Genomic DNA, 13,289 nt, shown 5'->3' with positions numbered 1-13,289 from the left:
GATGGAAAAATTAAAAGTTTATATGTGTAGGAAAGTTCGATGTGACAGAAAAGTCGGAAGTTTGAAAAAAAAAAGTTGGAATCTAAACATGGCCTTAAACTCTGAAGTCTGAAAGTTCAGAGTTAACTCTGACCTCTGAAGTACCCCAGAATTGACAGGTGACTTTCTTCATAAATAATTGTTCTCTTCTTCATAAATTAAATCCAAATGGATTTACTTACACTTTGCCACCTTACAACAATGAATACCAAAAAAGAATAGTAAATCTCTTTTACAGTAAGAATAATCATCACCAATACAATGCATACTACAAATCCATGCATTTTTTATTTTTTATTACTCGTAGCAGTAAAAAATTTGGACTTTCTCTTCAAAACCCTCATGGTTGACTCAGACCATTGTTGCCACATCTCTTGAACTCCGGTGGTGGTGGAGGCAGGCTCGTCTCTGGTGTCGGCCCATCCTCCACGATGAACGCCGTCGCCATGCCCATAATGATGTGGAACTCAAAGTGACAGTGTAGGTACCACATCCCTGCAAACAAGAACACAACCAACAATGACACATCAACCTCTCTTTTCACCCAATTTTAATGCCTACCAACATAGAACAACAAAAAATAATATCATATCTTATAACGCGGTCATAAATTCCTTATATGCCACCGAAAATTTACCTGGATTGTCTGTGACGAAGCGAATGGCGGCCCACCCGCCACGTGGAACCTGCACGGTGTTCCTAAGCTGCGGGTTGTGGTAGTTGAACTTCCTGACATCCCTCTTGGCGTTAAAGTTGCCGAGCCCCTGTGCAAGGAGGAAGACATCATAGCCATGGAGGTGCATGGGGTTGGAGTCGCTCTGCATCAGCGTGGTGCTCTGGAAGATGATCTCCACCGATGTGTTGTACTTGAACCGCTTCAGCTTGGTCGCCTTGAACGTCGGCTCCAACGCCTCCTCGAGCGGGCCGGGAGGGATGAGATCACGGTTGGTGTAGTTGAAAGGCCGCGGCGGCCGGATGGGGAAGTCCTCCGTGTACACGCCCTTCGATGTGCCGTCGTAGTAGCGCTCGAGGAGCGCGGTGGTTTTCGGGTGGGCGAAGGAGACGTTGTTCATGGTGGCCACCACGATGGTCTCCGGGCTGCGCCGCCGCTTGCAGGTGGTGTTCTGGCCACGGCATATGGAGCCGAGCCCCAAGGTGACGAAGAGGCGCTCGTCGACATGCATAGGGACACGATGGCGCTCTGGGTGGGCAAGGCCGGTGAGGTTGGCGTGGAAGTAGTAGGACGGCATGGTGTTGTGTTGGTTGGGCATGATCGGCATCGGTACCGGGAGGCCGTTGTTGTTGGCGGTGGTGCCGGCGTAGCGGACAAGGCCACGAGAGGTGAACACCGGGATCTGCGGGTCCGGCTCCGGAGGTTGGTTAGCCAGCGCGATCATGTGGTAGTGCGCCGGTGGCGCGTCGGCGACCATGATCACGTCGATGGCCTCGCCAGGGGCGACGGTGACCATGTCCGTCTTAAATGGCGTCAGGTAGTTGCCATCGGCGCCGACCACCGTGAACGTGTGGCCGGCGACCCTGAAGTAGTATTCAGAGAAGAGTGCAGTGTTGATGACCCGGAGAAGGTAGCTCTCCCCGTGCTTAACGTCGAGGATGAAGCTTTCCTCCACCATGCGAGAGCAGTTGCTGAGGTCGCCGAGCTTCCCATTGATCGTCGCAGACAACGGGTTGTCGTCGAAGTTGCCATCCATCATCCTTCTATCTAGCTCGATGAGGTCAAGCTCCCACCATTCTCCTACAAATGGGATGATACATATTTCTTAAGTAAGTGGATTCGTAAGTACCGAAATTATTCCAACCAAACAAATTCAATTAATCAACGGTCAAGATCAACCGGTGCATAGGTCAACGATCGATCTGGACCGTTCATTACCTATGATGATCGGCACGTCCTTGGCCGGTGTCGGGAAGGGGTACTTCCCATCACGAGGGCGAACGATGAAGGCACCATTGATGGTGGCCCGGAGGCAGGTGACGTGGGCGTGCCACCACAGCGTGCCGACCTGGCCGGTGACGTTGAAGCGGTAGGTGTGCTCGTTTCCGGGTGGGATAGGACACTCGGTGACAAAACCAGCCCCATCAGCCCAGCAGCTCCTCATCTGGCGGACACCATGCCAATGGATGGTAAGCCCAAATGGCAGCTTGTTGATGACATGGACAACCACCGTGTCGCCCTCCGTCACGTCCACCGTGGGGCCCGGGAACTGTCCGTTCACCACGTAGATCTTGGTCGTGTTGCACAGGTGCGTCGCGTTCATCTCGTGCACCACGAAGGTGTGCTCCACCACAGCCGCCTCGCCGCTGACCACCGCCACGGCGAGAACCGCGACAGTGATGGCGCAGAGGAGAGAGGTCACCATGGAGAGCTTCTCCATGGTGATCTTACCAGCTCCTACCTATAGAACCAAGCTGAAATGCTGAATTAGCTTGGTAGGTTTTGTGATGAAGTGATGCTTCTTCCAGGACAGTTTTGGGGTCATATTTATAGATAGAAGCAAGGTGGCTGATGATGCAGCCATACGCATATAGTTGGCACAGAAGTACATTTGCTGAACCGGATGGCCGTTTGCAATGGTTGACCAAGCCAATCGCTGCAGACCAGATGACAAAATGGACGGTAGAGATCAGCACAATGGAAAAAAGGGTAAAACGAGGAACACTAGATAGAAAAAATTAGGCTGCATTTGCACTGCATTGCTAATTTGCTATACTTTTCCAACACAACAAAGGCACGCAACCCAGTTGCCTCGCAGACGCAAGCTAAAATAGCTAGCTAGCTAGCTACTTCATGGAAAGATCAAAGATCAGACAATATATCATAGCAGAGTAACTGGAGATTAATATTATATCATTGGCAGAGATAACTTTTGTCTTGGAGTAGTAACCAATTAGGTTGGTCAACCCCAGCTTAATCCTGGGGTTGATTGACTTGTTAACCCTGAAGAGGTTGACATGTAGTAGTAATATACTCCCTCCGTATTTTAATGTATAACGTCGTTGACTTTTTAGTAATATTTGACCATTCGTTTTATTCAATTTTTTTTTGAAAATATGAAAATGTTTATGTTATGCTTAAAGAATATTTGATAATGAATCAAGTCACAATAAAATAAATGATAATTACATAAATTTTTTGAATAAGACGAACGGTCAAACGTTGGATAAAAAGTCAACGGTGTCATACATTAAAATATGGAAGTAATTAATTAGGATTAAGTCATATTAATTCTAGTTAGATAGAAGCAAAGACTTCTTCGTCTCACCAACCCCTACCAACCCAGCATTAGTCTGACTCTGATTCTCTTGGCTACGTTTGTAAGTCTTTCCATACGACAGATAGTACCGTACAGTAGAGGTTGTCTGAAACTCTGAATAATACGCTCGTGATAGCTAATACTCGTCCGGATTGGTAATACTTATTATTTTAAACAAGAACACGATCTTAAAAAAAATAACTTTACCATTATTTTTTATTATAATATATATATCAAACATATGATTTTATTAAAGTACTTTTAAGACTAATCTATATACGTAGTCACCATATTTGAAAGACAAATATTTTAAAAATAAAAAATAACTTTGACCATTATTTTTTATTATAATATGTATATCAAATATATGATTTTATTAAAGTACTTTTAAGACTAATCTATATACGTAGTCACCATATTTGAAAGACAAATATTTTAAAAATAATTCATAATCAAAGATTCTAAAGTTTGACCTCACCCTTATCTAAAACGATAAGTATTATCAGCCTGGAGGGAGAAGCAAAAATTTTCTTCGACATGGACGTGTAGATCATATCGATGTCGCGTGTTGTTAGGAAGATTTTAATACATTCAGATGAGTACAATTGGGAGATTTTATAAGATCAGCTGCTTTGACTTGTGGTTCAATTTTAGTTGTTCTTGCTGCAGCAGTGAAGCTGGGGAAGTCCAAATGGATATTCATGTATACTACAGTAATTTTTTTTGACCCTTCTTTCAGTCTTCTCAGAATTTATGCAGTAGAATCTAGCCACATAGTGAGAGTTCAGACTTCAGATTGGTCACATGTATATACATTTTGGTTGATTATTTGAAGGGAGAATAGATCAGACACATATAATATGCATGCAGCTGGTAGATTTTGACATTTACATTGGTAAGATATTTCTTTCTGAATCTTGCTGGCCTTGCATATCAAGCATAAAAAGGCAGAGGTAATTTTGACATGCAATTTTGACATGCTATCTCTGCATGCATGATTCCCTTTACAACTGAAAGTTCAATTCAGAAAAATAAATGAATTGCATGGTCTACCATTCTGGTTTCCCTTTATAACTGAAAGTTGTATGGTTTGGTTTTGGGAAAAAAAACATGCATTGCATGGCACTATTCAACAGAGTGGCAGACGGATGCAAAGACCAGGCACTAGCAATTGACCAGCACTAAACAAATGATAAAAATTATCACACGGGAGATAAGGAAATGTGGAATTTGATGCATTTTGACATGTCTCATATATGTCTGAGGCTGATATTATCGAGTCGGCCATGAGATGGGACTTCTTCTTGGAAAACTAGTTTCAACCCAATGACATATCTTGGACTATCAAGAACTGAAGAACATTTATTTTTGTCCTATTGTAGCCGACAGTCAAAACCATATGCAGTAATTAATAAGCTGTTGATAACATCTAAATAAATCTATATATATGCAAAAATATCTACCAAGTATGGTCTTTTTTCATCATATACTACTGCATAAAAAGTAAGAGTAAAATTCACTTTGTACCATATATATTTTATTTCCTATGTTTCACTTTAGATCACCTTCTAACCAATCTTTTCATTTTGAATTGGGTAATCTTACATTTATTTCACTCTGGACCACTCGACTCTCTTCTAAAAGCATATGAATGATCTCGAGTATGTCGGCTCCTACTTGTCAAATAGCTCTTATAGCTATATGTATGTAAGATCATTTATTTGACATATAACAAGTTGGATATAGATAGATAAAAGAATCGAGGGTGGTCCAAAGTGTCTCAAAGGTAAAAATACCTGGTCCAAAGTAAAAATTGGTTAAAGGATAGTCCAAAGTAAAACATCGGAAATTTACTCTAAAAGTATATACATATATCAAGTATATAAATATTGTGACATTGTAGTGGTTTCTTTCCGAAAGATATTTTGGTTCGCCACAGAAATGATCAAGTAGTTCTTCTCTGTGAATGACATCAATGTTTTAATTACCACAAAATTATGAACTATACGAGACTTCACAAATTAAATCCCTTCATTCGTACATGCGTAGTTAATTAATTTAGCTAAACGGATTAGATCAATAGGTCACATCGCTGAATATATACTCCTTCCGTTTCTAATATTTGACACCGTTAACTTTTAACACACGTTTGACCGTTCATTTTATTCAAAAACTTTTGTGAAATATGTAAAAATATATGTATACATATAAGTATATTTAACAATGAATCAAATGATAGAAAAATAATTAATAATTACTTAATTTTTTTAATAAGATAAATGGTCAAACATATTTAAAAAAGTTAGTGGCGTTAAATATTTAGAAACGAAGGTAGTAGGACGCATTCGTAGCAGAAAATACGACCAGAAACTCTTTAGTTACAAGCACAAACTGTATGTTGAACGATCGACTACGTGATTGATACAATTAATTAGATATTTATTGCTATAACTCGATCTAAGCTAGCGGCGGCAGCACAAATCAAACGTGAGAAGTAAAAATCGGTCAAAGTCGATGTTGTCTACGTAATCACCTAATTACTTTGGTCAAAATAATTAACCTTTACCTTTTCCCAATATCGCTAGTTCTTGCTGCGCAAGCACCTCCGCATATATTACGCATCTATGGAATTGGTAATTAACAGCAGCTACTAATTAAGACAATTTTTTTTAAAAAAAATATGGAAGTATAGCTTTTGGCCTCTGCACTAAAAAATATGTGCACGTTATATCATGGACATCAAGGTTTAAACAGAGCACACCAAAATTAAGAGGAAATTTTGGCTTCAAACCATTCAGATGGTGGTGAAATTTGTTGCATATGACAAAATTTTGTCTGAACGTCAAAGCAATCAGTCTTAATCTGCACATGGTTCTACTGTAATTACAGTGAAGAGAGTACACCAGTATCTACAATTCCATACATCCTCTTGTCCCTAATTGACTTTGATAATGTATTTGTGACAACTGAGACAATGAGACTAGTAGTATTATTTAGAGGACAGCATGCAAGAACAAAGGAGTAAACTTCCTTCTGTCTATATAATATGCAACAAGTACGCAGTAATGATCTTTCTAATGCCGATTTGGTCAAGGAAATATATCATTGACAGCTTCCTTTCTGGGAAGATGCCTTCTAGTTGGTGTAATTTTTTCAAAGAAAAACACTCGGAGAGGACAAACTTTTTGTGATCATTATTGTCTGTAACACTGTATGTAACTGAATAGTTCAATCAGCTAGCAAAGCCCGGGCTACTCACGGCGTCTACCTTGAGATAAACTCAGAATTAACAGTAAGATCAATGTGTGTTTTGATTCTTATTCTGTGATGAATAATTAGCATCTGTGATTATTGGTTTTTGATATTTGGAATTTATTCACGAAGTGGTTTTGGAGATAATTAATTTTCAGGTGATGAACAGAGTTTGTTGTTTTGTCGGGACCAGTCAGACTAGGCGGAGGTTGCCGGTCAGACCGGCTTGTGTTGAGCGGTCAGACCAGCCGGCCCGTGGTCTGACCGGCCGACGCTGTGTCGGTTTCGGTTTCGGGTTGTTTCTTTGGATATCCGTGATTGTTTCATGGTTATGGCTTCTAGATGGATACTATACGTATGTAATACTATTGTTTGCTACTAATGAGTCAAGTTGGGGATAGCTTGGTCTCGGAATATGGTTTCTTTGTTTGTTTCATGTGTAGGTGACTCGATACATCGGGAGAGTATTTGCGGTGATGGACCGGGAGTCGGTTTGGTGGTAAGACGATGTCCGTGGTGGTCAGATATCATGCGGGATACTAAGGCTAGAGTTGATGCACGTGGTTGGTGAAGATTCCATATGGCATACGATGGAGGTATTGTGTGCGTATGGGATGCGGAGTCGAATTTGGAAGGAGTCCAAATTTGATACGATTGGTTATGTAAAGTTTGTGTCTTGTACTAGAGGGTTTCCTAAGGTATTTAGGACTCTTAGTATGAGTTTGGTTCGTGGCTTTAGGCTGCCTACCTTATGTATAAATAGAGGGGGAGCGTGAGGCTTCCCGGTATCGCTTTTGAGAGCAATTGAGTTGCTAGTTTAGTTAGGGTTTCGAGTTTAGTCGAGATTTTTGTAAGGAGTATTGTTGGTGCACTTTGTAAACACAGAGAGAAGCAATAAAGTTGTCATCTACTTTAAGAGTTCTTCGATTTGTGTTTCATCGGGTTCGGCAGTCTAACCGGCGACATACCGGCGGTCAGAGCGGCGGCAGGCAGCGGTCAGACCAACGGAGGAAAGGCGGTCAGACCGGCGGTGACTTCACACGCAGCAAGCAATCTTCAGGCGGTTGGACCGGCGGATCAACACCGGTCAGACCGGCGGCACGAGCTCGGTCAGACCGGCGGATCAACCTCGGTCAGACTGATCTACATCGAATTTGAGAGTAACTTTTATTTCCGCTAAAAGTTTGGGTTTTGGGGTATATCAACCATTCACCCCTCTCTGGTTGGCTTAGTTCTTATGATTCGATCCTATATTAACCTGTCCATGTTAATGTTGAATAATTCAAAACCCAGCTGGAACAATATCAAATGACAAATTCTATGCTTAATTGTTTAACACATACTAAACTTTCTAGCATTGTCCACATTCATATAGATGTTAGTGAATCTAGGCACATATAGACAATACTAGAAAGTCTTATAATATGAAACGGAGGAAATATTGGTTTGTTACAGATGCCGCCGACAAGTCCATAATTATCAAGAACATATGTACTGGAAAATTGACTGAATATAATGTTATTTTTATATATTAGTTAGACTTAGTAATGTTTAAGAGGTCGTATATTATTCCTGCGTAATTATATGTATGTGTTGAATTAATTAATTGAAGATGTGGAAGAGTATACGTACCATATGCAAGAATAATTGTCGAGGGGACACGAAATAGACAAGGAAAATTGCATGAACATTTGCCCCCAAAACATATTTGCTTGACCTTTGACTTCAATTTCATGGGCCCACCTGTCCGTGGAATGGCAGACAATTTCTACTGCATATCAAAATAACATCAGCTATAAAACAGTCTACTAGTAGTAACAGTCAAGGGGAACTCCAGTAAAGAATACTCGAATATTTCGTACCACGTGGTGCAAAGAATATACACTTAACTAAAAGCTAACTTCTAACCTCTAGAATTTATTTCAAAATATAACTTCTACTCTAATATTCTTCCACTCCAATTACCTCTAGAATTTATATATCTTCCCATTTTAACCTCAACCTCCTCACTCTCAACCATCTCTAAATTCATGAGGCCGGGGACATCTCAGTCCTTTCCTTTCCTATTAATTTATCTTTACAATGCTACAGCTTTAGCCTCTTTGGAACGGAGATAATAGTAAGTAATAATTGCATGGCAACACAATTTTCTTATTGATTAATGCTTCCACCGTTCTATATCATAAAATGTTTCTAATTTTTCTCCTTTTCAAATTTGATCAAGCAATAATTTATAGAAAAATGTACTACAGTTTCTAACAAAAAACAAATTACTTAGACTATAAATATATGTATTTAATGGTTAATTTAATGAAACTAATTTAGTATTGTACTTATTACACTATTTTTTATAAATTTAAAGAAGTTTAACTTATAATAAACGTAAACGTCTTATACAATAAAACAAAACAAAGTGAGTATACGCTATAAAACGACCCATGTTTGAAACAAGGATCAGTATTTAGATCCAACAAGCTAGTAGCCATCAACAAATTAACACCGGTGGAGAAACCATCTTTCGTCGGTCGGCCGATTTCCACAATAGTCCCGGATGCAATAAAAACCGGGGCTAAAGATGATCTTTAGTCCCAGTTCAAAAGGGTAACGGGCATATTTGATCTTTAGTCCCGGTTTGTGTTACCAACCGGGACTAAAGATCATCTTTAGTCCCGGTTCGAATGCTGTCAGGACCTGTCAGGCCCCCCCGGGATCTTTAGCCCGGGTTGGTGCTACCAACCGGGACTAAAGTCCCACCCCTATATATATGTCTTCTTCCTCCTCCAGCTGCCCGAGCAAGCTTCAAAATTACTTCAAAAAAGAGGGGAGGTCATGCCAAAATTTCTATTGAATTTATTTTGGTGATTACATACAAATCGGAGGTGCCTAAAAGGTTTGCAACTTCATCCTCCAATGTTTTTTTTTGTCATACTACATTTGCACCTATGTTTTGCACACTTTTTTTTGTCTCCAAAATTTAGTTGTAAGTTGATGAGAGAGAAAATGTGTGTGGGGAAGAAAGAATATATAGAAATTTAGTTCATTTGCTAAACAAGGTTTTATAAAATAGTTGAGAAGGAAAACTCTAGTGAAAGTTAATCTTAAATAATAGAAAACAAACTAAAATGAAAATTAAAAGAAGTAAAACACATTAAAATTAGTTTAAAACTTTACAACTAGTTTTTAAGAATTATTTGGTGTAATATTTTATGATTTTTGTATGAATAAAGATATCTTATAATTATTGTATGACTGTCATTATTGTAAGAATAATTATTTGTGTGCGGTTTTTTTGACTCATGTAGATGGATCGGTAATGGATGTACGCTGACCGGCGGTCCAAAGAGTTTATTGACGGCGTGCACTATTTTTTGAGAGTGGCCGAAGCTAACAGGCAAAGGGGTTTTATTTGTTGTCCATGCAATAAGTGTAAGAATCAGAAGGAGTATTCTGCATCCAGGACTATTCATTTCCACTTGTTTGAGTCAGGGTTCATGCCAAGCTATAATTGTTGGACATCCCACGGAGAGCAAGGTGTTGAAATGGAAGAAGATGAAGTGGAAGACGACAATATTCCGGACTTTGCTCAGTATGTTGGATTTGAAGGAAATCAAACGGGCGAGGAGGAAATAGCTGCTGATGGTAACGACGTTGCGGATGATCTTGGTCAGATGTTGCAGGACGCCAGGGAGGACTGCGAAAGTGAAAAGGAGGCCCATAAATTGGACAAGATGTTGGAGGACCACAGAACTTCGTTGTACCCAGGTTGCGAGCAGGGGCACAAAAAGTTGGATACCACTCTGGAGTTGTTGCAATGGAAGGCAAAAAATAGGGTTAGTGACAAGGCATTTGGCGATTTATTGAAACTCGTCGAGAACATTCTTCCGGGGGGAAACAAATTGCCCGAGACAACGTACGAGGCTAAGAAGATAGTCTGCCCGTTAGGACTGGAAGTTCATAAGATTCACGCATGTCCGAACGATTGTATCCTATATCGCGGTGAGGAGTATGAGAACCTAGAAGCATGCCCTGTTTGCAAAGCACTACGATACAAGATTAGACGGGACGATCCAGGAGAAGTTGACGGGCAGCTAACAAAGAAGAGAATTCCTGCTAAGGTGATGTGGTATTTCCCTATAATACCACGGCTAAGGCGTTTGTTCAGGAACAAGGGGAATGCTAGAATGTTGCGATGGCACGCTGAAGAGCGTCAACAGGACGGGATGCTGAGACACCCCGCCGATGGTTCGCAGTGGCGAAACATCGACAGAAAATTTAAAGAATTTGGAAATGACGCACGAAACATACGGTTTGGTTTGAGTACGGATGGCATGAATCCTTTTGGAGAGATGAGCAGCGGCCATAGCACTTGGCCCGTTACGATGTGTATCTACAACCTCCCCCCCTGGCTATGCATGAAGAGGAAGTACATAATGATGCCGATTATTATTCAAGGCCCCAAGCAACCTGGTAACGACATCGACGTGTACCTAAGACCACTGGTCGAAGATCTTAAACAGTTGTGGAAGAAGGAAGGTGTCCCCGTGTGGGACGAGGACAAACAGGAGGAGTTTAACCTACGAGCGCTGCTGTTCGTAACCATCAACGATTGGTCTGCACTTAGCAACCTATCCGGACAGTCCAACAAGGGGTACAAGGCTTGCACTCACTGTATGGATGAAACAGAAAGTACGTACCTTAAGCACTGTAGGAAGGTTGTATACATGGGTCATCGTCGATTCCTTGCAGCAAACCACCCGGTATGGAAGAAAGGCAAGCACTTCGAACATAAGGCCGACCACCGTACGAAGCCTAAACATCGCAGCGGGAAAACAGTGTTTGCTATGGTTAAAGATCTTAAAGTAGTGTTCGGAAAGGGGCCTGGAAGCCAGCATATAGAGAGCGAAGATGGTCACGCGGCGATGTGGAAAAAGAACTCTATATTTTGGGAGTTACCATATTGGGAATTCTTGGACGTACGCCACGCAATCGACGTGATGCACCTCACTAAGAACCTTTGCGTAAACCTTCTTGGCTTCCTAGGTGTATACGGAAAGTCGAAAGATACACTGGAAGCACGTAATGATCTGAAGCATATGGAACAACGCGGCGACCTTCACCCGGAACCAAAGGAGAAAGGAAGCCATTACTTGAGTCCAGCCAGCTACACTCTTAGCAAGGCAGAGAAGGAAAGTATGTTTGAATGCTTGGAGAGCATAAAGGTACCGTCTGGATACTCCACGAATATCAAGCGAATAATAAGCACGAAGGAGAAGAAGTTCACAAACCTAAAGTCTCATGACTGTCACGTGTTGATGACACAACTGCTACCAGTTGTAATAAGGGGTATCTTTCCAGACAATGTCCGGGCAACAATAACAAAGCTATGTGCATTCATGAACGCAATTTCGCAGAAGGTCATCGATCCGGATAGATTAGAAGCCCTTCAGAATGAAGTGGTGCAATGTCTCGTCAGTTTTGAGTTGATATTTCCACCTTCATTTTTCAATATAATGACGCATCTGCTTTGTCACCTTGTGAAAGAGATCCGTATTCTCGGGCCTATGTACCTACACAACATGTTTCCTTTCGAGAGGTACATGGGCGTTCTGAAGAAGTATGTTCGTAACCGTGCTCGTCCAGAGGCAAGCATCGCCAAGGGTTATGGAACAGAGGAGGTCATCGAATTTTGCGTAGAATTTATCGAAGACCTTCGCCCAATCGGGGTACCTGAATCACGCCATGAAGGGAGACTACGGGGAAAGGGAACTCTCGGAAGGAAAGCAATAACGACGGTAGACAACAATTTATTCCGTAAAGCCCATTTCACTGTTCTGCAACACTCTTCATTGGTAGCTCCTTACATCGAGGAGCACTTGGCTCTAGTTCGCGCCAGGAACATCGGTAAGTCCGATGCATGGATTACACGGCATCACATTGATACTTTCCCCGCGTGGCTACGACAACATCTCATGGGTAACGAGTCGATCAACCAACAACTTGCCTTCCTGGCGAGGGGACCGTCTGGGTCGATCGCGACATTCCAGGGATATGAGATCAATGGGTACACATTCTACACGAGAGCCCAAGACATGAAGAGCACGAACCAAAACAGCGCTGTTCGTGTCGATGCCATGGGACACGATGGAACAACTGCCACGTATTACGGTGCCATCGAGGACATATGGGAACTTGACTATGGTCCTCTCAAGGTTCCTCTGTTCCGGTGCCAATGGGTTAGGTTGACTGGTGGAGGCGTAATGATTGATGACAGTGGGATGACAACTGTTGACCTTAACAAGGTTGGATACTCGGACGAACCTTTTGTCCTTGCCAATGATGTAACGCAAGTCTTTTTCGTGAAGGACATGTCTAGCAAAGGAAAGAAGGGCAGAGGGCCTGATGAGCCTAAGCGTCAAGTGGTTCTCCCAGGCAAAAGAAAAATCATCGGAGTTGAGGACAAGACTGACGAGGATTACGATCAGTTGGATGGGCAACCCCCTTTCACGGTGACGATTGACCCTAGCATCCTCCTATCAAATGAAGACACCCCTTACTCACGCAGCGATCACAAGGAAGGAACAATAGTAAGGAGAAAGTACGTGCCGTAATTATTGTGTACACGATGTAAACTATTTTGGATGTATTGATTATCCATATAAATCAATTGATGTATGGCATATGTTAATTACGCACGATTATTAGAGGTTTCAACAAGTTTAAATCATG

General features: G+C 41.6%; 1 protein-coding gene across 1 annotated transcript; it reads right to left on the bottom strand.

The window, feature by feature from the left end:
- Positions 1 to 2,514, bottom strand: LOC4351005 (laccase-19-like). Its single transcript, NM_001423223.1, has 3 exons — positions 1,931 to 2,514; positions 677 to 1,792; positions 1 to 534 (listed from the first exon to the last, which is right to left on the bottom strand). The coding sequence occupies exons 1-3, from the start codon at positions 2,430 to 2,432 to the stop codon at positions 380 to 382; spliced, it is 1,773 nt and encodes a 590-aa protein (NP_001410152.1). The 5' UTR covers positions 2,433 to 2,514; the 3' UTR covers positions 1 to 379.
- Between the last annotated feature and the right edge of the window lie 10,775 nt (positions 2,515 to 13,289).

Source organism: Oryza sativa, chromosome 11 (assembly GCF_034140825.1).
Source record: "Oryza sativa Japonica Group chromosome 11, ASM3414082v1".
NCBI classification, from domain to species: Eukaryota; Viridiplantae; Streptophyta; class Magnoliopsida; order Poales; family Poaceae; genus Oryza; species Oryza sativa.
Note: the sequence above shows the minus strand (reverse complement) of the source record. Positions and strands in the feature narration are given on the sequence as shown.

Bases quoted from the DNA above. Each gene is read 5' to 3' on its own strand.
- LOC4351005 (NM_001423223.1), bottom strand. From the start codon at position 2,432: ATGGAGAAGCTCTCCATGGTGACCTCTCTCCTCTGCGCCATCACTGTC. The intron at 1,793-1,930 runs GTAATGAACGGT...TCCCATTTGTAG, and splicing joins GGACGTGCCGATCATCATAG to GAGAATGGTGGGAGCTTGAC. The intron at 535-676 runs GTAAATTTTCGG...TCTTGTTTGCAG, and splicing joins CTTCGTCACAGACAATCCAG to GGATGTGGTACCTACACTGT.